The sequence below is a fragment of the Panthera onca genome, chromosome C2 (genome assembly GCF_046562875.1).
Source record: "Panthera onca isolate mPanOnc1 chromosome C2, mPanOnc1 haplotype 2, whole genome shotgun sequence".
NCBI lineage: Eukaryota > Metazoa > Chordata > Mammalia > Carnivora > Felidae > Panthera > Panthera onca.
The window spans coordinates 71,848,440-71,870,898 of record NC_138347.1 but is presented as its reverse complement, the minus strand read 5'-3'; the positions used below and the strand labels follow the sequence as shown (position 1 = coordinate 71,870,898).

The 22,459-nt window shown below is 39.9% G+C and overlaps 1 protein-coding gene and 1 pseudogene across 2 annotated transcripts; one reads left to right on the top strand and one right to left on the bottom strand.

Moving 5' to 3' along the window:
- The first annotated feature begins 1,257 nt into the window (after window positions 1-1,257).
- Window positions 1,258-21,300, top strand: DYNLT2B (dynein light chain Tctex-type 2B). Of its 2 annotated transcripts, none has more exons than XM_060639646.2 (5): window positions 1,258-1,536; window positions 4,397-4,530; window positions 9,092-9,161; window positions 19,300-19,363; window positions 21,151-21,300. In XM_060639646.2, exons 1-5 carry the CDS (start codon window positions 1,418-1,420, stop codon window positions 21,196-21,198), a joined length of 435 nt encoding a protein of 144 aa, XP_060495629.1. In that variant the 5' UTR covers window positions 1,258-1,417; the 3' UTR covers window positions 21,199-21,300. The 2 variants fall into 2 exon arrangements, with proteins under 2 accessions (XP_060495629.1, XP_060495630.1); XM_060639647.2 differs by having other exon boundaries at window positions 1,429-1,540.
- LOC132683577 (large ribosomal subunit protein eL21-like) lies at window positions 5,616-14,105 on the bottom strand (annotated as a pseudogene).
- Window positions 21,301-22,459: the final 1,159 nt, after the last annotated feature.

The window sequence follows — 22,459 nt, the reverse complement described above, 5'->3', positions numbered from 1 at the left end:
AAATAGTAAGGAGAAAAACACTCTCTGCCCCTTAGGAGACATTGAATTTCTGTGCAAGGCTAGTCTGTGGATGCATGACCCCAGCCAAAGATGGGGCTAGCGCTGCTGAATCAAGGGGCAGTTAAAGAGGGCATGGTTGAGGCAGCACTGAGCTGCCTTGTGGCCCTTGCACAGACCCCAGTCTGCTGGTCAGTGCCAGGAGGAAGGTTCAGCAACCCTGCCAAATCATGAAAGGTCTTATTTGCAGCAAATGCTGGGGAGATGGTCCTAAGGAACCACTGAAAGATTTCAAGCAGAGCAGTGACAAAGGAAAGCCATTCTGGGGGCACTGTGAAGGGTGGACTGGGAAGGTGAAGTTCAGGGGAGTTTACCGGACTCGGGGAGACCAATCTAGGCTATACTATCAAGAAAACACATTGTAAACCAAAACTTGGAATAGTAAAACTAGTCTCTACTGGAGCTTGCAAAGGTATACTTTTATAGAAATACTCCTTTTGCATCTTATAGAAGGAAGTTCTGGAATTTGTTAATCCAACCAATAGGAAGCCTGAATGGATACTGGGGGAAATTCTTTTCTTAGTTTTTGAAGCTGGTAGAGGCCAAGATACTACAGTCTTCTACAATAGGACCAGAAACTGGTGCTCGTTAAGTGGGGAATACACCTTAATGTCTACTCCTTTCTGAATTTTGCACGGAGAGTATGGTGTGGGTGAGGCTAGGGGAACTGTGAGTTGGCAGTTATGAAGTAGAGCAGGGCACTGCAAACTTTTTCTGTAAAGGGCCATATGGTTTCTGTTGCAACTGCTCAATTCGATCAATACAGTGCAAAAGCGGCCACACATGTGCAAGCGAGCATAGCTACGTTACAACAGAACTTTACAGATACTGAAATGTTAAATTCACGTGTAGTTTTCACGCGTCACGAAACATTTTTTTGATTTTTTTTTCGATCATTTAAAAATATAAAACCCGTTCACAAGACTTGCATAATGAAATGAAGGCTGGCCTTGCCCACAGGCCACAGTGAGAATGCCCTTTTTTTAGAGCCCTGCCGCCCAATAGCCTTATATCCTTGGATCTCTATGAACCTTAGGTTCCGCGTCAATTCCCTAAAATTGTAGCGCGGTGAATAAACGCTGACAAACTTCGAAGAGCTTTGCGATCCCCACAGGCTCCAACAGCTCTGCGCCAAAGCTAGGGTCGCCTTAGCTCAGCCAGTTTCCGCCCAGCAGCTGGTGCGCAGGCGCTGGGGAGGGCCGCCGGACCCGCAGAGAAGGGAGGGCCTCTCCGCTGGGAGCACGCAGCAGCGTTACGTCAGGGCCAAGGGCGGTGCTGTCGCCCTGGCGACGGTTTCGCAGCCCCGCGCCGCCACCAGCCAGGCCTTCATCTCGACACACTGGGCCAAGAAGCCCTAGCCATGACCTCGAAGACCGCGGCGTCCTTGTCTATAGGCATGGCCGATGGGTTGTTTGAGACCGAGAAGAACGCAGGGGAGTCCGAGAATACCTATATTTTGCGGCCCGTTTTCCAGCAAAGGCGGGTAACGGACGGGTTGTGGTGGGGGCGACCTGCGAGACTGCTAGGTCAGGCAGGCAGAGCCCGCCTGGAAGCCTCAGCGTCGGTAAAGGGCGCGGGGAGCGGCAAAGTGGGCGGGGCTGGGGGGGGCAGGCTGGGGCAGAGAGGCGGGGCTGGAGAGGGAGGGGCGGGGCTGGAGAAGGAGAGGCGGGGCTGGAGAGGGCGAGGCGGAGCTGGGACTTAGAAGGTGTTAGGTTGGAGTACAGAGATGAGTCGACAGAGGAGGGAGGGGCTGGGTCTGGAGCCGCACGGGCAAGCCGGGGAGTGGGCGGGGAGGAAGGGCGGGAAGCTATTTTTCTTGAGCTTTCAGCTGCTACTGGCAGCTGAAGACCCGGTCTCCGGTTGCAGTGTTAGGGCGTCGGAAGCGCCTGAGGCTAGCGCAGTGGGAATGGTTGGCTCTAGGAGACCTGGGACGTGAGCAGAGGAAAGGAGATGGATGGAATAGAGAGAAGAGCAGTAAAGAAGAGCCTTGCATAGAATACCATTCAGCCACACGCTTCCTGTGTGCAAACGTGTGCCAGAATACGCTTACTCCTTTGCAGGGCACGGGACCTGTATGTATATAAAGCCTTACCCAGATAGTATCCGGATGTTCTAGGCCCACCACCGCGATACTTTCCCAGAGTTGAAGTACACAGTCTAGTGCAGGGGAGAGTCTGCTAGGGCTGTAGACTCTATCACTCGCTTCATTTTCACAAGATGAGAAAATATATATACGTTAAAAAAAAAGCCCAGGTTGCTGATCAAATGCTTGGCAAATACTGAAAGCCAGGAACTTTGGTTATAATGTGATAAAAAATTTCATGCAGCATTTTTATGGTGGGTCGAATGGACATATAAAACTGTATGTTAAGTTATCTTGGTAGAAGTATCTAAATGCATCGATTGCCATTTGCCTGCATTTCTGTTGTAAAACGGAACAAAAGCAGAACAAGATTAACAAATATATATTGTGTGGGAATAATCCTATGAGATTATTTGTGACTTGTTTCAACAAAACTTTTAACATTTCACTGAGAATGAAAAAGGCTTCAGGAAAAGAACCAGATATGGTATGTTTATTCATAACAGGGAGACCCCTTTTTGAACGGATCAAGTCCTGGAAAGTTTGTCAGTGATTCTAAAGTTCATCTGTGAGAATAAGCAGCAAGAGAGCAAAGAAAATAATGTTAAGAAGTAATAAGGGGCCACCAATACTACCAAATATTATTCCACATTATAAGCTCAAAACCTAAAACATTCTGGTCACTTGGACCTAATAGATAAATCAACTGATAGAATATATAGCCCAGAAAATGAACCTACTGCTGTAATCTATGATAAATACAATAAAAATGTTAATGGTATTGTTACGGTGGTGAAATTAGGGGAGATTTTTTTTTCTGTCTTCATTTATTCAGTAATCCATTACTCCAAAAAGTATTTATTTTCTATGTGCTGGGTGCCGTTCTGAAAAATGGGGATATAACAGTGAACAAAGCAGATAGAAATTTCTGCTCGCATGGAGTTTACGTTCTAGCTGGGTAGAAGGACAACAAACAAAATAAACACAGAAGTGAACTGTACAGTGTATGAGATAGTAATCAGTACTGGGAAGTGAGCTATGAAGTGATGTGATAGGAGGGCAATTTGAAGTTTTAGAGAAGGTGACTTTTGAAAAAAAGACTTGAAAGAAGTGAGGAGGTAGCTATGCATATAGAATGAGACTTGCACTTCAGGCAGAGGTTCACAGCAAGTGCAGAAGCACTGAGGTTGGCATGCCTGGTGTGATCAAAGAACATAGGGAAGGCCAGTGTGGCCAGAGTGGAGAGAACTAGTGGGAAAGGTAGTAAAAAACAAGGTCAGAGTTTGGTAGGGTAGACATATGGGACTGTACAAGTCATAGTTAGGATGCTGCTTTTACTCTGAGTGAGGTGGGAAATATCTGGGGTATCTTTGAATAGAGAAGTGCCATGATCTGACATATATTTTAACAGGACCGATCTAGTTGCTATGTTGAGAACAGGATCTGGGAGCAAACGCAGAGACAGAGAGACTTGTTAAGAGCCATTGTAATCCAGGCAGGAGGTAAAGGTACCAAACTGGTGGCAGTGGATGGTGAGAGTGATTGAATTTCAGATTATTCTGAATGTAGAACTGCTTCAGATTTGCTTATGATTTAAGCAAGATTTGCTTATGAACCAGGATGTGTTTTGTGAGAGAGAAAGACGGCAAGACTGACATCAAGGTTTTTGGCCTGAACAAATGGAAGAATGGAGTTACCATTGACTGATACAATTCTGGGGAGGGGAGATGGTCAGAAGCTTGATGTCGGGGGCATCTGGGTGGCTCAGTCAGTTGAGTGTCCTCCTTCCGCTCAGGTCATGATTTCACAGTTTATGAGTTCAAGCCCCACATTGGGCTCTGTGCTGACAGCTCAGAGCCTGGAACCTGCTTCCGATTCTGTCTCCCCTTCTCTCTCTCTCTCTGCTCCTTCCCCGCTCATGCTCTCTCTCTCTCTCTCAGAAATAAACATTAAACAAATAAAAAAAAAAACAAAAACGCTTAATGTTGGATATATTAAATTTGAGTTGTCTGTTAGACATTCAGATGGAATATGTGTTGGAATGTGTGGTCTGAAGTTCAGGGGAAAGGTCCGGGCTGGAAGTATACATCAGGAATATGACTTGTTTTCTTAATTTGCTTGTATCACTTTTTTAATAAAAAATATGAAAATGGAAGATTACATTGTTTTAGTGGCAAAGAGCTGGGGGCAGTTGGACTGTGAAGGTAAATTGGAGTTTTGGAGTTACCAATTAGTTGTTCAAACTGTTTCATTTAGGTTCAGACCCTCTGTGGTTAAAGACTGTATCCATGCTGTGCTTAAGGAGGAACTGGCAAATGCTGAATACTCTCCGGAAGAAATGCCTCAACTCACAAAACGTTTATCAGAAACCGTTAAAGATAAATTAAAAGGTAATTGTGATGGTAATTGGAAATGATATGTTCCCTTCAAACATTCAATTTTACCTATTTGTTTCCTTCCCCATCTTTAAACAAGGGTCATACGCTGTGCATTCTTTTAAACACAAATTTCTCTTCAGTGTCTAGTCTTCTCAGTTATTTGGTAACTTTTATGCATGTGGGTTTTTGCAGATAATGGGAGAGCGTAAAGATGTAAAATAAAACATTGTAGGCAAGCACTGTCTGAGAAATTCCAGTATGGGAAAGACCAGAAGTTACAAGGGCTCCTTTCTTCCATCATTCTTGATTGTTTTTCTCACCAACATATCAGTTCCTTAGGCAAGCCTCTTAGGCAGGCGTTCATACCCTCACTGTCTGACCTCAGCCCATCTCTCCAGCTCAATCATTAACTAGTTGCCCTACTCAACTCTCCATTCCTGCTTAAGCTGTACGTATACAGAGCACACCTTGTGCTTTTTCTCCCTGTTCCCTTGGTCTCTGTCTCTGTCTTTTTTTGTTAATAATGTTATACCATCTGAAAAGTCCTTTCTGTCTACCTTTTTAAAAATATAACATTTTGTGGAGGGAAGGAAATGTCTATGTAACAGTTATATTTCATTGTACTAACCTAGACAGTCTAGAAAAATACACATATGAATTTTTTTTAAAATTATATAAAATTCCATTACCCAAAGGTAGCTACTATTTAGTATTTTGGTGTATTTTCTTCTTTTTCTTAATTTTTTTCAGTTTTTAGAAATTAAAAAATATATAAAAGTACAAAGAAGAAAATAGAAATTCTGTGGATTTCTATCACTACTGTTTGTATATTAGCATTTTTATTTCACTTTTTAAAAAAAGTTTTATTTATTTATTTTTGAGAGAGAGAGGGAGAGTGAGCATGTGTGCATGGGTGGGAGAGGGGCAGAGAGAGAGAGGGAAACAGAGAATCCCAAGCAGGCTCTGCACTAATAGCACAGAGCTCGATTCAGGGCTTAAACACACGACCATAAGATCATGACCTGAGCCAAAATCAAGAGTCAGATTCTTAACTGACTGAACCACCCAGGCACCCCTTCACTTTTTAAAAAAGTTATTTATTTATTCATTTAAGTAATCTCTGTTCCCAACATGGAGCTTGAACTCATGACCTCAAAATCAAGAGTTGCATGCTGTACCAACTAAGCCAGCCAGGTGCCCCTTTATTTTCACTTTTTAATAAAAATTGACTGTTAAAATTATTATAAAAAAAGATACATGTCCATTATAAATAAAGTTAAATGTATAGAAAAATACATAAAATTAGAAAATCATCCCAAATGCCACCACCACATTAAATATCAATATTTAATGATAATCATTAATATCAGGTGAACATATCACACTCTTTTCTATGTATATATACAGATAAATAAATACTTTAACAACAGTAGGATACCTTAGACTTATTTCACATAGTGGTATAGTATTCATTTTCGCTCTCTCTCTCTATTTTTGCATTTGTTCTATATTTAAATGAAATGATTGCTCACTATTTAGTCCTTTTATCATGCCATTTCCATTGCTGAGTTCTTTATTTTGGTTCAATTCTTACCTGATGAGATTTTGTTGTAAATTTTTTCGGGAAGGGCTCAGAAATGCTACATTCTCTGGGTTTTTTCATGTCTGACGATGTCTGCCTTTTGCCTTTAAACCAGAATAGTTTTGGATGAATATAATATTTTGAGGTAATAACTTATTTTTTGAGAATCTTGTAGACTTGTTTTTCATTATCTTCTGGCATTGGATATTACCGAAGAGAAATCTAAGGCCACCTGATGTCCTCTGCTTAAAGAATCCCATCCTTAACCTTGATGCTCAATAGCTTTTTTAGAATATGGCTTGGTAGTGAAAATTTTATAGCTTTAAATCTGCAGATTTTATTTTTTCCATGTCAGGAAAATTTTCTTCTATCTCTGAAAACATTTCCTGTTGCATTTATTAGATTCTCTTCTTTAGGAAAATAAATACTGATATGTTGAATCTTCTTTATCTTCCATATCTATTAGCTTTTCTGTGCCATACTTTCTTGCCTTTCCTTTGATATTTACTTGTGATTATCTTAAGCCAGTTATTCAATTTTCATTTGTGTCTGTTCTGTCCTTTGCCACTTTTAATTTATTAGGCCTGCACTGATACTGTGTGAGGATTCAGTTTGTTTCTTCAGGCTGTGATCTTCCTTTCCATTTTTCTGCTGTTTATAATCTGATTAAGTTCTTATTTTGTTGAATTTATGAGCTAATTTTGTTCTATACTGTGAATCATTTGTGAAGAACACGAGCAGGGGAGGGGCAGAGAGAGACACAGAATTGGGAGCAGGCTCCAGGCTCTGTGCTGTCAGCAGAGAGCCCGACGCAGGGCTTGAACCCACGGACTGCGAGGTCATGACCTGAGCTGAAGTTGGACATCTAACCGACTGAATGAGCCACCCAGGTGCCCCCTTTTTTGTCTTTTAAACAGTGTGTTTCTTTCTTGTTATTCTTTTGTTTGTTTTTGCTGCTGCATCATTGCATATTGCCAGTTGGCTTCTTTCCATTTTACTCTGATGTGGTGTGGTTTTCAGATCTTTTCATTTGCTCTTTTCATAATTGCTTCGACATAATATAGGTGATATTTTTTTTGTACTCTCCCACTATATCTGAGATTATTTTATTTTTCCCTCAGAACTATGATTTAAGGGCTGTATATATAATATTCTAGCTGTGTGGGTATCAGAAAAGGAGGAAGAGAAATGAGTAGAGAAAAGAGGAAGTTCCATGGAACTGTCTGCAGTGTTTTGGGCTCTGTCTCCTAGATTTTGTTAAGTATCCTGAATTAGGGTTCATGTTTCACATGGGAGGAGACCTGTGGTCTTCAGATTGTTTGCCTAATTTACTATATAATCCTGGAGACTTTCATCAGAGTTGGCTCTGTTTCAACTTTGCCCATTTCTTTTCCTTTTTTTTCCCCCAACTGTTTCCACTAGTCTTTGGTTAGAAAAGAGCAGGGAGATAAAGATGCCCATTCAGTTTTCTTCTTTCCATTGGTGTTAGGGAGAATTTTCAGGATTTTGCTGCTTTAGCAGTATAGTTTTTGGGGAAGCAGCAGAGTTGTGCTAGGCTACACCATTATACTTCAGAATCTTATACTGTTATTTTCTTTTCTCCCTTACTGAACAGCTTACAGTTTTCTAAATATCCCATACTCTAGGGGTGCCTGCGTGGCTCAGTCAGTTAAGCGTCCAACTTTGGCTCAGGTCATGATCTCTCAGTTTGTGAGTTCAAGCACTGAGTCGGGCTCTGTGCTGACAGCTCAGAGCCTGGAGTCTGCTTTGGATTCTGTGTCTCCCTCTCTCTCTGCCTCTCCACTTGTCTCTCTCTCTCTCAAAAAGAAATAAAATAAATAAAATAAATATCCCATAGCTTATGCCTTTGCACATGATATTCCCTCTCCATAAAATGGAGAGACATTGTCTGCCTGGTAAATTCCCACTCGTCTTTCAACACTCAGCTTGTGTATCTCATCCTCCAAGAAGCCTTTTCTGGTCATCCCTTCCCCACTGTCCAAACAAAGGAAGGAGCTGCCAGCCCTGTGTTCCTAAAAGACATGCCATTCCTGGAATTATTAATACATTGCATTTTTATTTTATTCTTCATGTTTGCCTTCCCAGCTACTGTGAGTTCTTTAAGGCAAGAAGAGTGTCTTATTTATTTCAGTGTTTTGAGGACCTACCAGCACCTGTCTTAGAGTAGGAGAGAAACAAAGGGAGCTGCGATCTATTGAGAAACTAGTATGTATCAATACTGTTGTAGATGCTTTACATATTGTGAAAATTACTAAAGCAAAACCTCACTAAAATGTTGGAGTTGGGAGGCCAGAAGGGGGAGCTCTAATACCATACGGTTCCTTATCAGCCTATACTTTACTACCCTAGCAGGAGAAAGAAAGATTTTCTGCTTGCCTAGCAACAGACCAGCCAATGAGAGACCATTAAAATTCAGGCAATGAAAAGCCACTATACTTTCAACTCCCATTTACTCCAATGAACTTTTTGTTTATAACAGCTCTCCCAATGACCTCCTTTCCTCTACAAAAGAACTGACTTTTTTGTTCTCTGGACTTGCAAATGGTTTTGCTGTAGCTTTCATGTCCTGAATTGTAATTCTGTGCCCTTCACGAATAGACTCATTTTTTTGCTGGTAAAATAACTGACAGTTTTGTTTTTAAGGTCAGTGTACTATATCTTATCTCATCTCACCTCACAGTGTACCCCCAGGGTAGGTAATAATATTTTTCATTTAACAGATGAGGAAGACTTAAGCCAAGAAGGTAAATAACTTGTCTAATAACTTGGTAAGCTGACTTACTCACCAAGTAAAATTTGCCCTCTAGTCTCTCTGACTCCCAACTTATCAACCCACTCAGTCAGTGCTTATAGACTGAATGCCTATATCCATTTCTAGGCAAATATACCATCATATTTATCACTTTTATCACTTTTATTTATGCCTTTATCACTTTTACTTATAGATAACCTTCTTATTTTTCTTTCTAGAAATGGGATTTGACCGATATAAAATGGTGGTGCAAGTAGTGATTGGAGAACAAAGAGGTGAAGGAGTATTGTGAGTAGTTGGTTTTTCCTTCTTGTTTTTATTCTTAAATGTTTATTAGGTATTCCTCCTCCTAACAATTCAGAAAGATTGTGTCTTTGTGAGAGTGAGAGGAAAAGGCAGCATTACAAAATGCAGCTGTGAACCAAAAAGATCCGGGTATTGAACAGTGGGGTTGACAAGTCTGGGTGAGCTCCGTGAGGTAACACTTTGTGTCGTATCTATAGGGTTTATGTTTATATGCTCCTAAAGAGAGTATGGGAACATGTATATATGTTTCTTCCTAAATTGCTTTTTGCCTGTTTTTTTTCCTATCATTCTCCTAAATTAATTTCTTTAACATTGTCTGAGATCTCTTTATTAGCATATCTGGTAACCCTTTCTTACCTCTTATTCTTGGCCTGGGCTTCTATTTCTTTCTTTCTTTTTTTTTTTTAATGTTTATTTATTTTTGAAAGAGAGAGAGAGAGAGAGAGCATGAGCAGGGGAGGGGCAGAGAGAGAGGGAGACACAGAATCCAAAGCAGGCTCCAGGCTCTGAGCTGTCAGCACAGAGCCCGATGGCGGGGCTCAAACTCACAGACCGTGAGATCATGACCTGAGCCGAAGTTGGATGCTCAACCTACTGAGCCACCCAGGTGCCCCTGAGCTTTTATTTCTTAAAATTCACTCTTTTTCTTTTTTTTTTTTCTTTTTTTTGGCCCTGATGTCACTTAGCTAACTTGTTTCTCTTCTATTTTTCTGATTATTGTCTTTCCTTCCCTGGTTCCTTTCTCCCCTACATCGCCAGCTGTGAGCTTTCTTCAAGGCTCACTTCTTGTTCTTGGGCTCTTCTCAATGCTTTTTCAATGAACTCATTCATTGTCATGACCTCAAACTGTCGTTCATGTATTAGTGAGTTCAAAATCTGTATTTCCTCTCTTTTCCTGTGCCCAAGTGTTAATCTCACATTTCCCTTGGCAAACAGTGCTTAGTATAGTATTTTATAAAAAAAAATTAAAATATTTGTTAAAGGAATTAAAAAAAAACCCTTGTATATATTATGAGTGAGAATTTTTACTATGGAATGTTGGATTTGGAAGGGACTATGGATATTTTCTACTGTCCACTCTCCTGAATTTATAGATGACACTTATGAGGATCACTATATTTTGCCCAAAATTATTTATCTGGCTGGTGTCAGATTAACTAACAGAGCCTAGCTTTCTGGCTCGTGGTGCAGTACTCTTCACTGTGGTGCCCTCTACCATTTGGTCAAAAGGCTTCAGGAGAATTTCTCACCTCCAAGACATAAAGAAATACTTTACTAGTTTATCTCGCCAGTTTCAACTTGTTGTACAGGTGTAAATTTCTTCTCCCTTCTTCTCCTTTAGTCAACCTGACATTTTAATTTCTCTTTCACAGTATTACCAAGGTTCTGTTGACTCCGGCTTAAAACCTCGGAGTCCTCTTTTGTCTTGTTTAGCCGTTAGTCTCTCCTACTGTATGCACTGTAATCTGGATGCCAGGGTTACTTGGCAACCCCTTATCAGCATTTCCAGACTCTGATCTCTCTCCTCTGCATTTCATTTTGCAGCTAGAGCAGTCTTTCAGGAGTACACCTCATTTTCTTTCCATGAGCTCTTTAGAGTTTATTTTATTTTATTTTATTTTTTTTTTAAATTTTTTCAACGTTTTTTATTTATTTTTGGGACAGAGAGAGACAGAGCATGAACGGGGGAGGGGCAGAGAGAGAGGGAGACACAGAATCGGAAACAGGCTCCAGGCTCCGAGCCATCAGCCCAGAGCCTGACGCGGGGCTCGAACTCACGGACCGCGAGATCGTGACCTGGCTGAAGTCGGACGCTTAACCGACTGCGCCACCCAGGCGCCCCTAGAGTTTATTTTAAACCCTGTCAGGTATAAACTCCTTGAACTGGTTGTGATTGACTTTGTTAAACGTGATAAGGCCAAATTCTAAAGCGTAGCATTCAAGGCCTCCCTCCCTCCTTTTTTAAAACCTTTATCATCTAAAATTTCAAACATATGCAGAAGTACAGGGACTAAGGAACTCCCATTTTTCTGTCATTTAGCTTCAACGTTTATAAGCCCATACAGATACTGTTTTATTTATCCCTCTGCCTACTCTCCCTGTCCCATCAGATTATTTTGAAGCAAATTCCAGTCATCATACCTTTCATTTGTAAATACAACAATATATGATATCTCTAAAATTTAAAGACCCTTTTTATTTTATTTATTTTTTAAAAATGTTTATTTATTTTGAGAGAGAGAGGGAGAGCGTGAGGGGCAGAGAGAGGGGGAGAGAGAGAATCTCAAGCAGTCTCTGCACTGTCAGCACAGAGCCCAATGCGGGGCTCGAACCCACGAAGCATGAGATTATGACTTGAGCCAAAATCAAGAGTAGGATGCTTAACCCACTGAGCCACCCAGATGCCCTAAAGACCATTTTTAACATAATAAAATATCACATCTAAAATATTGCCAGTCCTGAATATTACAAAATATTCAGTTAGTGTTCAAATATCCCCAGTTGTCTCATATATAGTTGACTCTTGTGCACCATGTGGAGGTTAGTAGTGCCAACCCCTGCACAATCAAAAATAACTTTTTGTATATGCATATAACTTTGACTCCCCCAATACTTAACTACTAATAGCCTATTATTGATTGGAAGCCTTAATGATAACGTAAACAGTCGATTAACACATGTTTTATATAGGTATTATATACTGTATTCTTATAATAAAGTAAGCTAGAGAAAATAAAATGTTACTAACAAAATTATAAGAGAGAGAAAATACATTTACAGTACTGTACTGTATTTATTGAAAAAACATCTGCACATAAGTGGACCTGTGCATTTCAGCCCAGGTTGTTTAAGGGTCACTGTATACATATATGAATATGTATTTAAGTGTATGTATTTATGTATGTGTATTTTTTTTTTTACAATTTGTTCAGATCAGGATTCAGATAAAGTTCACACATTGCATTTAGTTGATACATCTCTCTTTTTTTTTAATGTTTATTTTTGAGAGAGAGAGAGAGAGAGAGTGAGCATGAGCAGGGGAGGGCAGGGGCGGGGGGGCGGGGGGAGACACAGAATCCAAAGCAGGCTCCGGGCTCTGAGCTGTCAGCACAAAGCCTGACTCAGGTTTCGAACTCATGGACTGCAAGATCATGACCTAAGCCAAAGTCAGAAGCTTAACCAACTGAGCCACTCAGGTGCCCCAAAACCCACCAAATTTGAATAAAGACATCATCCAATGAATTTGGACACAAAGTTTGCTTTGAATATTTCTTTGGGGGAGAGGACACCACACTTCTACTCAATTAAGAGTAACATTTTTAGTCTTGAGGTCTTTTTTTTTTTTTTTTAATATATTTATCATGCCATGAATTCATAGTGAATGGGCTCCAGGAGCTCAGGCTCCGATCCATTGGTTCTCACAAAATGTGCATCTCTGGGTGGGGCAGGCTGGCACTTCAGTTGAACCCAAGTGCTTTTCTCCTTGCCTTCTTTCTTTTCCTGATCATTTTCCTTCACACGGTTCAGGAAGCTGTCTTGACTCTTTGAGTGCTTAATGCGCTCAATATGTACATGAATTCTCTTAGCAAGAATCTTGCCCTTGTTTGTTTACAACAATGCCAACAGCATGGTGGGTAACATTGTAGACTCTTCCAGTTTTGCCACAGTAACATTTGTGCCACATTCCTTTTTGAAAAGTTCCCATTCCCTTGATGTCCACAATATCACCTTTCTTGTAGATTGGCATGTATGTTGCCAAAGGAACAACTCCATGTTTTCTAAAAGGCCTAGAGAACATATAGCGAGTACCCCTCCTCCTTCCTTTTGTGTTGGTCATTTTGGCGAATTACTAGGAGGTTACTCCCTCTTTTATCTCATTTTCTCATTTTTTTTTATATTGCCATTTAATTGTTAAAGAAATTGGTTTGTTTTTTCCTGGAGAGTTACTTACTTTCTGGCATTTACTAATTGTACCTTATTTATTACTCAGTGTTCTAGCTTCGGTCATTGGCAGCTCTTTCAGTTGACTCCTGTGTCCCTTTGATACACCCTACTATTATTATGGGGTTTCTTGAGCACTTCTTTACTTACTGGCACTGTAAGCTGCTTCATCTTATTCATTCCCTGCACCAGCCCTAGAATTAGCCATTTCTCCAAGGAGCTCTGGTTCATTTTATGGAGAATAGCATTAGAAACTAACATCTGGGTGCTAAGTGTGGCCATTAACTTTTTAAGTATTGCTTCTGCTCTGTTTGCTTTCTGTTGTCCCTTTTGGACTCCAATTACCTGTGTATAGAGGGAGATCCTCTTTTTACTGTATTTCACATGTCTTTTATGCTCTTCTCTGAGTTTTTGTGTTTTCTCTCTGTACTTACTTTTGGATATTTTTTTCTTTTTTCTTTTTTGGGAGGGAGAGAGAGAGAGAGAGGGAGAGAGAGAAAACGTGTGTGCGTAGGTGCATGCATGAGTGTGTGGGGGAAGGGCAGAGAGAGAGAATCCCAAGCAGGCTCTCCACTGTCGGATGAGGGGCTAGATCTCACAACTGTAAGATCATGACCTGAACCGAAATCAAGAGTCAGATGTTTAACTGACTGAGGCACCCAGGTGCCCTGCTTTTGGATATTTTTCTGTTGACCTTTCAGTTAATGTGTTCTCTTTTCTGTTGTATCTAATCTGATATTCAACTCACTGACTGAATTCCTTTTTTTTTTTTTTTTTCTCAGTGTTTAATTATTTTTGAGAGAGAGACAGAGTGCAAGCAGGGGAGGGGCAGAGAGAGAGAGGGAGACACAGAATCTGAAGTAGGCTCCAGGCTCTGAGCTGTCAGCACAGAGCCTGATGTGGGGCTTGAACCCACGAACCGTGATGTCATGACTTGAGCTGACCTTGAACAGTTAACTGACTGAGCCACCCAAGTGCCCCTGACTGAATTCTTTTTTTTTTTTTTTTTAATGTTTATTTTTGAGACAGAGACAGGGCATGATTGGGGGAGGGGCAGAGAGAGAGGGAGACACAGAATCCAAAGCAAGCTCCAGGCTCTGAGCTATCAGCACAGAGCCCAAAGCGGGGCTCGAACTCACAAACAGCAAGATCATGACCTGAGCCGAGGTTGGACGCTTAACCGACTGAGCCATCCAGGTGCCTTGCCCCTGACTGAATTCTTAACGTCAGTTATTATATTTTTTAGGTCTAGAATATCCATTTTAATTCTTTTTTATAGATTCCAATTCTCTAGTGAAATTATTATTATTTTTTAATACTACACGAGCATTATTTGCACATTCTGTGAAAGAGATTTCTGAATCTGTCACAAGGGCAGAAGGGGCCTTGCTCTCACTCCTATTACTAAAATGTAAATTAATATAATTGCTGATCAAACTTACACACTATTGGCAAATAATTTCTAGCCCCTATTTTAGTTATTGTGATCATCAGCGGGGAAGAAACCTTTTCCTAAGACACTCAGCTGCAAAGGGCAGGCAGTGTTGGAACCCCCCTCCGTGATACTGCACCACTCTGGAAAATATGCCTTCAGGCTCCTTCCCGTCACTCAAGGCAGCAGCAAATCCTTCCTGTCACCACACTGTCAGCGCAGAGCCTGACACAGGGCTTGACATGGGGCTTGACCCCATGAACTGTGAGATCCTGACCTGAGTCAAAATCAAGAGTCAGATACTTAACCAACTGAGCGCCTCAACTGTCCAACTCTTGCTTTTGGCTCAGGTCATGATCTCCCCGTCATGAGATCAAGCTCTGCATTGGGCTCCGTGCTGGGTGTGGAGCCTGCTTAAGAGTCAGTGTCTCCCTTTCTCTCTGCCTCCCCCCACCTTCAAAACTAAATAAATAAACATTAAAAAAAAGTCTTTTGTTCATAGGTAACTAGATCTGCAAGTGCTTTCCTGGTGAACTACACCTGGCACTGAATTAAATTGACAATGAATGCTGGTACTTTAAGCTGCATTCCTGGGAGGCAGCTGCAATTTGATTCATCTCGAGTGTACTCATGTTCCTCTTTGCAGTTCAGTGCATTTCACAAATGCCCTGGTCACAGCTCTGACTGCCAGCCAGTAGCACCATGCATTCCAGCACCTCTCTGGTAGTGGTCAGTGAGGCCAATGAAATTATTTTTTTTTTATCCAGTTCTTCATCCTTCCTCTCTCCTCCCTTTTTACATTTTGGTCATAGTAGTTATTTTAAAGTCACTGTCTGCTTACTCCAGTATCTGGATCATGTGTGATTCTGTTTCTGTTGATTTTTTTTTTTCTTGGTAATCCTTCATGTGGCTGTGTTAGCATGCCTAGTTTAAATCCTGGACATTGTGTCAAAAAATTATAGAACCTCCAGATAATATTATTTTCTTCCAGAGAGAGTTTACTCTTTTCCTTTTTCATTCAGATAGACTATGGACTGCTTACCTTAATCCAGCCAGGTACTAACCAGAGTTGAGGTTGGGTTGCATTTTTGATGAGGCTCCCTCTGCCTTTAGTTCACCCTTCTTTCTTGAAGAAGCTGTCCAGATGGGACCCCACCCCCATCAGGTACTGACTTCTTTACTTGTCTCCTCAGCATAAAACTATTCTTTACTTCAAAAGTTTTTGCCTTAGTGTACTAGCTTCCTATTGCTGCTGTAAAATATTATCACAGATGCCTGGTTGACTGAGTTGGAAGAGTGTGCGACTCTTGATCTCGGGGTTGTGAGTTCGAGCCCCATGTTGGGTGTAGAAATTACTTAAATAAATAAATAAATAAATAAATAAATAAATAAACAAACTGAAAAAAATTACCACAAACCCAGTGGCTTAAAAATATTATTTTATAGTTCTGGGGATCATAAATCCAAAACGGTTTTCATTCAGTGAAAATTCAGTCTTTGGAAAGACTGCATTCCTTCTGGAAGCTCTAGGGGAGAATCCCTTCTTTTGCCTGTTCCCACTTCTAGAGATTGCCTGCATTCTTTAGCTTGTAAACCCTTCCTCCATCTTCAAAGCCAGCAGCATAGCATCTTCAAATATTTCTCTGACTCTGACCCTCCCACCTCCTCCTTTCTAAGGACTCGTGTGATTACGTTGAACCCACCTGTATAATCCAGGATAATCTCCCCATCTCAGGATCCTTAATAATATATCTATAAGAGTTTTTTCCTCGTATAGTGTAGCTATTCACAGGTTTGGGGCATTAGGACATAGATACATTTGGTGAGAGGGCGTTATTTTGCCTACCACACATGGCTTTCAGTTTCAAAATTCAGCACCTGTCTTGAGGGGAAAACCTATCATGTGACAGGCTCAGTTCTACTCTCTCCTTTTTCACAGTGATCTTGGTTCCTCAAGTCTCCAGTTTTATCTTCTTAGCTGCCAGCAGTCCTGCTGGTTTCTTTTTCCCTCAGTAATTGGTTCTCTAGCTGGGAAAAGCCTGGTTTCTTAGCTTTTAGTCCTGTGCCTGGACTTGGCAAATGCCCCAGGGAGAATTCTGATGCAGGATATCTGCTTACCTCCTAGCAGTTCACCTCTCTCTGGAATTTTGGCTCCCCTGGTCTTAACTTGCTTCAGCTGCATTCTGGTTCACTTAATCCAGCCTCACTAACTGATCTTGGGGGGAACATAGGCCTCTACAAACTGTTCCATCATACTTCTCAGTCCTATTGACACAAATACTTACACTTAAATATAGCTATGTATGTATGTATGTATGTATGTATGTATGTATGTATGTATGTATAGCCCAGGGTTTGGATGTGACCCTGAAGTCCCAGGTTTGTCTTATACATTTCTAGCCCAGGCCCTAGAATTGGCCATTTCTCTGAGAAGTCCCTAGTTCCTTTTATTGGCAAATGATATATAGACCAAATTTTGAAAGCAAGGATTGTGTTTTTTGCATCTTTTTATCATTTGTACCTAGCACTTTGCTTCATATGTAATAGACCCTCAATAAACGTTTGTTAAGTAAATGTTTATATTCCTGCCTTCTTTGGGGCTACTTAGCTTAAGTACCACATCCTTCATTAACTCTTTTTTGGCTTTTTCTCCTATCTAAATTCTCTAAATGTCTGTGGCACTTCTACAAATTTAGTACAAATGTGACAATTAGGCTTGGAATAAACAGACTTTACAATACTTTCGAATCCTAATAACTGATAAATTAGCATCAACCATACATTATCTTATTCTTTTTATGTGTGTTAATTTTTTTCACCTAATTAAATTGGGAGTTATTTGAGGATTGACACAGATTTTTCTCCTTTTGGACATATGGTAGCTGCTAAATAGATACTTGTTGGTGATGAATTAAGTAGGTTAATTATATTTCACATTGTTACTGTTGCAGTTTGGAAAGAGATGGAACTTTTTTTCACTTAAGAATGCGTGAGGGGCACTTGGGTGGCTCATTCAGTTAGGTGTCTGACTCTTGATTTCGGCTCAGGCCATGATCTCAAGGTTAGTGGAACTGAGCCCTGCATTGGGCTCCACACTGACAGCGTGGAGCCTGCTTGGGATTCTCTGTCTTCTCTCTCTGCCCCACCCGCTGCTTGTGCGGGTGCTCTTTCTCTCTCAAAATAAATAAATAAACATTTAAAAAAAAAGAATGTGTGGAACACTAGGATGGGAGACTCTTCTATGCAAAACTTTAAAAAAGCACTTTCAAAAATGAACCAATATTAATATGGTACATGTGTTATCTTTCTCTATAACTTGAAGCTGAACTGCCTAGGTTCAAAGCCAGACTTTGTCATTTACTATTTGTTTGACCTTGGGCAAGTTTACTTAATTTCTCTAATATTCAGTTTCCATATATACTAAATTAGTGTAATAACAGTACCTACTTCACAGGATTAAATGAGTTAATACATGTGAAGCACTTGGACTAGTGGCAGGCACAAAGTAAGTGCTCAATAAATGGTAATGATGACTCATATACATACAGTTAATAAAAATGTAAAACATTTATAATTAGTTTTTTCGCTTTATATTGTGAATGTATTTTAATTTTTGTAAAGTTTGTAAACATCTTTGTAAAAGATCTTTGTAAAATGTCTCTTTAATGGCAGCTGGTAGCATAGAATTTCATTACCATGAAATACCATAATTTCATCGACCACTTACTACTGTGCATTTAAGTTGTTTGCATTATTTATTTATTTTTCAAAATTTTATTTATTTTTTAACTAATCTCTACATGTAACATGGGGCTCGAACCCCCAACCCCAACAGCAATAGTCATATGCTCTACTGACTGAGTCAGCCAGGCAGCCCATAGTTGTTTCCATTTTTTTAAAAATGTTTATTTTGAGAGAGAGAGAGAGAGTGCATGAGCACGGGAGAGGAGCAGAAGGAGAGAGAATCCCAATCAGACTCCATGCTCAGCACAGAGCCTGACGTGGGGCTTGATTTCATGAACTGTGAGATCATGACCTGAGCTGAAATCAAGAGTTGGATGCTTAACTACTGAGCTACCCAGGCACCCCTGTTTCCATTTTTTTAATTGGCTTTTATTTTGCCTAACATTCTTTCTTACTCAAGATTTGGGTAGAGGAGAATGGCCAATTTGAGAATTCAGAGGTAGCATAGCAATTCTGTAGAGACAATACAGACAATACTGGGTGTAGAAGTAGTTAGAAGATTGAGTTCTAGTTCAGAGTTTGTCCTTTTCTGGAACTCTACAAAATGATCAGGTTGGATTAAATAATCTATTGGTCCTTCCTAGACCTACTTTTTAATATTATTTTGCAGGATTGAGCTCATTTCAGTCATAATTCTTAGGTATTAATTTCCTCTTAAAGTTCCACAAAAATATCTTGGCTGAAGTAATCTATAACAGAGCTTCCCACCCAGAACACCAAGGACTTAAAAGTATTGACCCCTTAAGCTTCAGGCAGCCAGAGTCTGAGGCTGTGAGAGCCCATGGGCTGTCACCTCCAGTGACATCTATGATTCCTGTCCCTCTTGGTTTATCCAGTATATTCTGCTGTATACAAATAGGATTTTCTGCGTGCCAACCTGTGAAAGGGTTTGGAAACACTGATCTACAAGAATGTATCAAGGAAAACTTTTGCTCATGGCAAATATATGCAAGTCAGATCCTTGTTATATTGTTTATAATTCTTCATTCTCTGACTTTTCAGCATGGCTGCTCGCTGTTTCTGGGATGCTGACACTGACAACTATATTCATGATGTTTTCATGAATGTAAGTCCATTTGGAAGCCTTTCTGTCCTTTCCAAGGACATGTGGATGTTCCAAATCCAATTAATATTATTAAGATATGAGGACACGTCAGTTTTAGATGTTTGTCTTAAACTCCTGGATGAGATGATTTTACTGTTCCTTTACTATGTTACTAAAGCAGGAGAAACCTAATGTGCTGCTAATAGGCCAGGAGATTTGTAGCTGTGCTGATGACATAACTCTTCATAAGTGTGATTTTGAGAATATCAGATTGTTTATTCAGTGCTAACAGACATATAACACTTGGCTAACTACAAAGAAGAGGTGCTAGGGATAAAATGATGAATAAGACAGGCATGGTTTCTGCTTGTAGAGAGCTTATAAACCAGTGGGAGGTCAGACAATACTCACATTAACAAATAATTAATTTAAAACTTTAGTTTTCAGTTATTACTTAATAAAGATGACCAGGATCTGCTTTTAGAGTGCAAGATTGGTGGGATAGATGTCTACGAATCATTTTTAAAAATAAATAAAAATAATTTTTCGGAGCCTGGTTTACGGTGCTGACTTAGTCTGCTATATCTTTAGTCCAGTTTGTTGAGTCAAGTGTATATTTAGGTCTCATTTTCAGAGCTTATTTTGTTTATTTGGGGGGAGATCCCAGGAAGCACTGATAGAGGATGAGGACATGAGACAGGAGAGAGAAAAGTACATGTTATTGCGCCTATAATTGCTGTGGATAACTGGACTGGGTCTCAGGAGAACTCTGGGCGGCACTGTAGAACAGTGGCCAAAGTGGGATCCGCAGACCAGTGCTAGTCCTTGTCCTGTTTCCAGGTCCTTCATGAAACAAGTACATAAATAGAGTGTAAGAGTTTAGAAAGTCTTACAGAAATTTGACAAAGCAATTTGTATTGATTAAATCTAATAATAAAATGTTTAGGCTGTATTTTGTATGTTTCTTTTTTCATTTCATTTTTGTGCTTATTAATTTTTATTGTATTTTACAGAAGCATCAGTCCATAAGGGCCTGAAAAATTAAAGCAAAAACAAATTTCTCACCACAGATAGCACTGTTGTAGAACACAGTTCATAGTTATTCTACCCAAGGAGGCAGAGAACTGAGCTAACCAAAGAATTTTGCTTTGGTTAGTAATCAGATACTTGAGTTTAGATTGTTTTTCTGCCAGTAGTACTAGGCTGGAGGAGAGATTTGTTGGTCAGGAGTTGCTGAGGCAGGTGGATCTCCTGTAATCATTACCTAAAAGCTGTTTTAACAAGTTTAACTGGGATTTGGAAAACATTTTGTGATTCCAAGTTAAAGATGGATAAATGAATTTTATCAGTTAAGAATAGACACCCAGAAACCATTTGCCCTTATCCAGAATTTATGACAAGGTGCTGTTATTTTTATCTGTGATGTTATAATATAGTTATGCATTTACTCCAAGAAACTCAAGGTATTTCATACATTGTTTATTTCTGTGATAAATCAGGGAAAATGGGAATACTTATAAATACGAATTACATAAAGTTTATTAGTTTGCATTTTACTTCTACCTTCAAAAAATCTAATTCTTTACCCATCCTACCCTTTGAGCAAGCAATTTTGTAGTTACCCTGAGGCAAGCAAGTTTATGGCTCTAATCTGGAAACCCTTTGTCTATTGAAGAAGAAAAAACCTTCATGATTGAAAATTGGCGAAGATCTGAGATGATGTTAATTTCAGTTGCCTATGCTACCTTAGCCCTTCATTAGTACTAATGTTCTGGATTTGTGTGTTTTCTGTTTTGCTTGCTTTTTAGGACAGTTTATTCTGTGTTGTAGCGGCATTCGGCTGTTTCTACTATTGAATCTTTGAAAAGTTGGATAAAGATAATGACCATGAAGAAATATGAACTTTTTTATACTGTTAAATATCTCAACAAAATAAAGATAATTTGGCAGTTTGGCAACTGAGTCTGAGTTTTAGGCTTTATATTTTCATGTTTTGATTTTTGTTGTAGTATGTTCTCACTGTATTTGCAAAGTGGGGAGAATCCATATTTCAGTTGTTCAAACATTGTACCAAATTGTAAATATTTGGGTATATTTTCTACCAGTGTTTTTTATATTTGCAGGATTAAAAAAATCATATATTCAATTTTGCACCCTGATTTTTCACTTCTAGTGTCATGTGCAGGGTTCATGTCATTTTATTTGCATTGTTGTGATTTTGATAAGCATAATTTAATAGCTGCACTTAGTCTGTTAGGTTATACATTGGTTATTTTTGCCATTTCCTTTGTAAGGGACTGATTATAATTTTTTACTATTATAAATAACATTGAAATGAATTTATTTGTGCATCAAGTTTTTTTCATACATTTTGAATTATTGTCTTTATCTCTCATCCAGTATTTTTGCTTAGCTATTGCGACTCTACACCTTACACAGCTTATTAGGTTAAACACACATTGATTTTTTTCCAGGGTTTGCCCACAGTGTCAGCGACATTGTCCAAGTTCTGTATGAAATTAGCCCTTCTTTAAGACTCTGAGATTATTGTTACTACCCACACTCCCACTGTCTTTGTGGTGATGTTCCGCTTGTAATTACTTAAAAATTTTTTTTTTAAAGTTTATTTATTTTTGAGAGACAGAGTGTGAGTGGGGGAGGGGTAGAGGGAGAGAGAGGGAGACACAGAATCTGAAGCAGGCTCCAGGCTCTGAGCTGTCAGCGCAGAGCTTCACATGGGGCTCAAACCCACGAACTGTGAGATCATGACCTGAGCTGAAGTTGGACGCTTAACCGACTGAGCCACCCAGGCGCCCCTACTTTTTTTTTCTTTTTAATGTTATTTTTGAGAGAGAGTGTGAGTGCAGTGAGACAGAGAATCCAAAGCGGCTCCGTGCTGACAGTTTACAGCCCCATCCCAGACTCAACTCAGGAGCTGGGGGATCAAGACCTGATGGTTGGACGCTCAACGGACTAAACCACCCAGGCGCCCCCTTCCTTGTAGTTCCTGATGTCTTTTCCAGCTAGCAGTCAGTCCTTATTTGGAGCACCTTAGTCTGTAGGCCATGTTCAAATAACTAATTGAAATTCAAAAGGGAAAGGGTTACAGTTAATCCT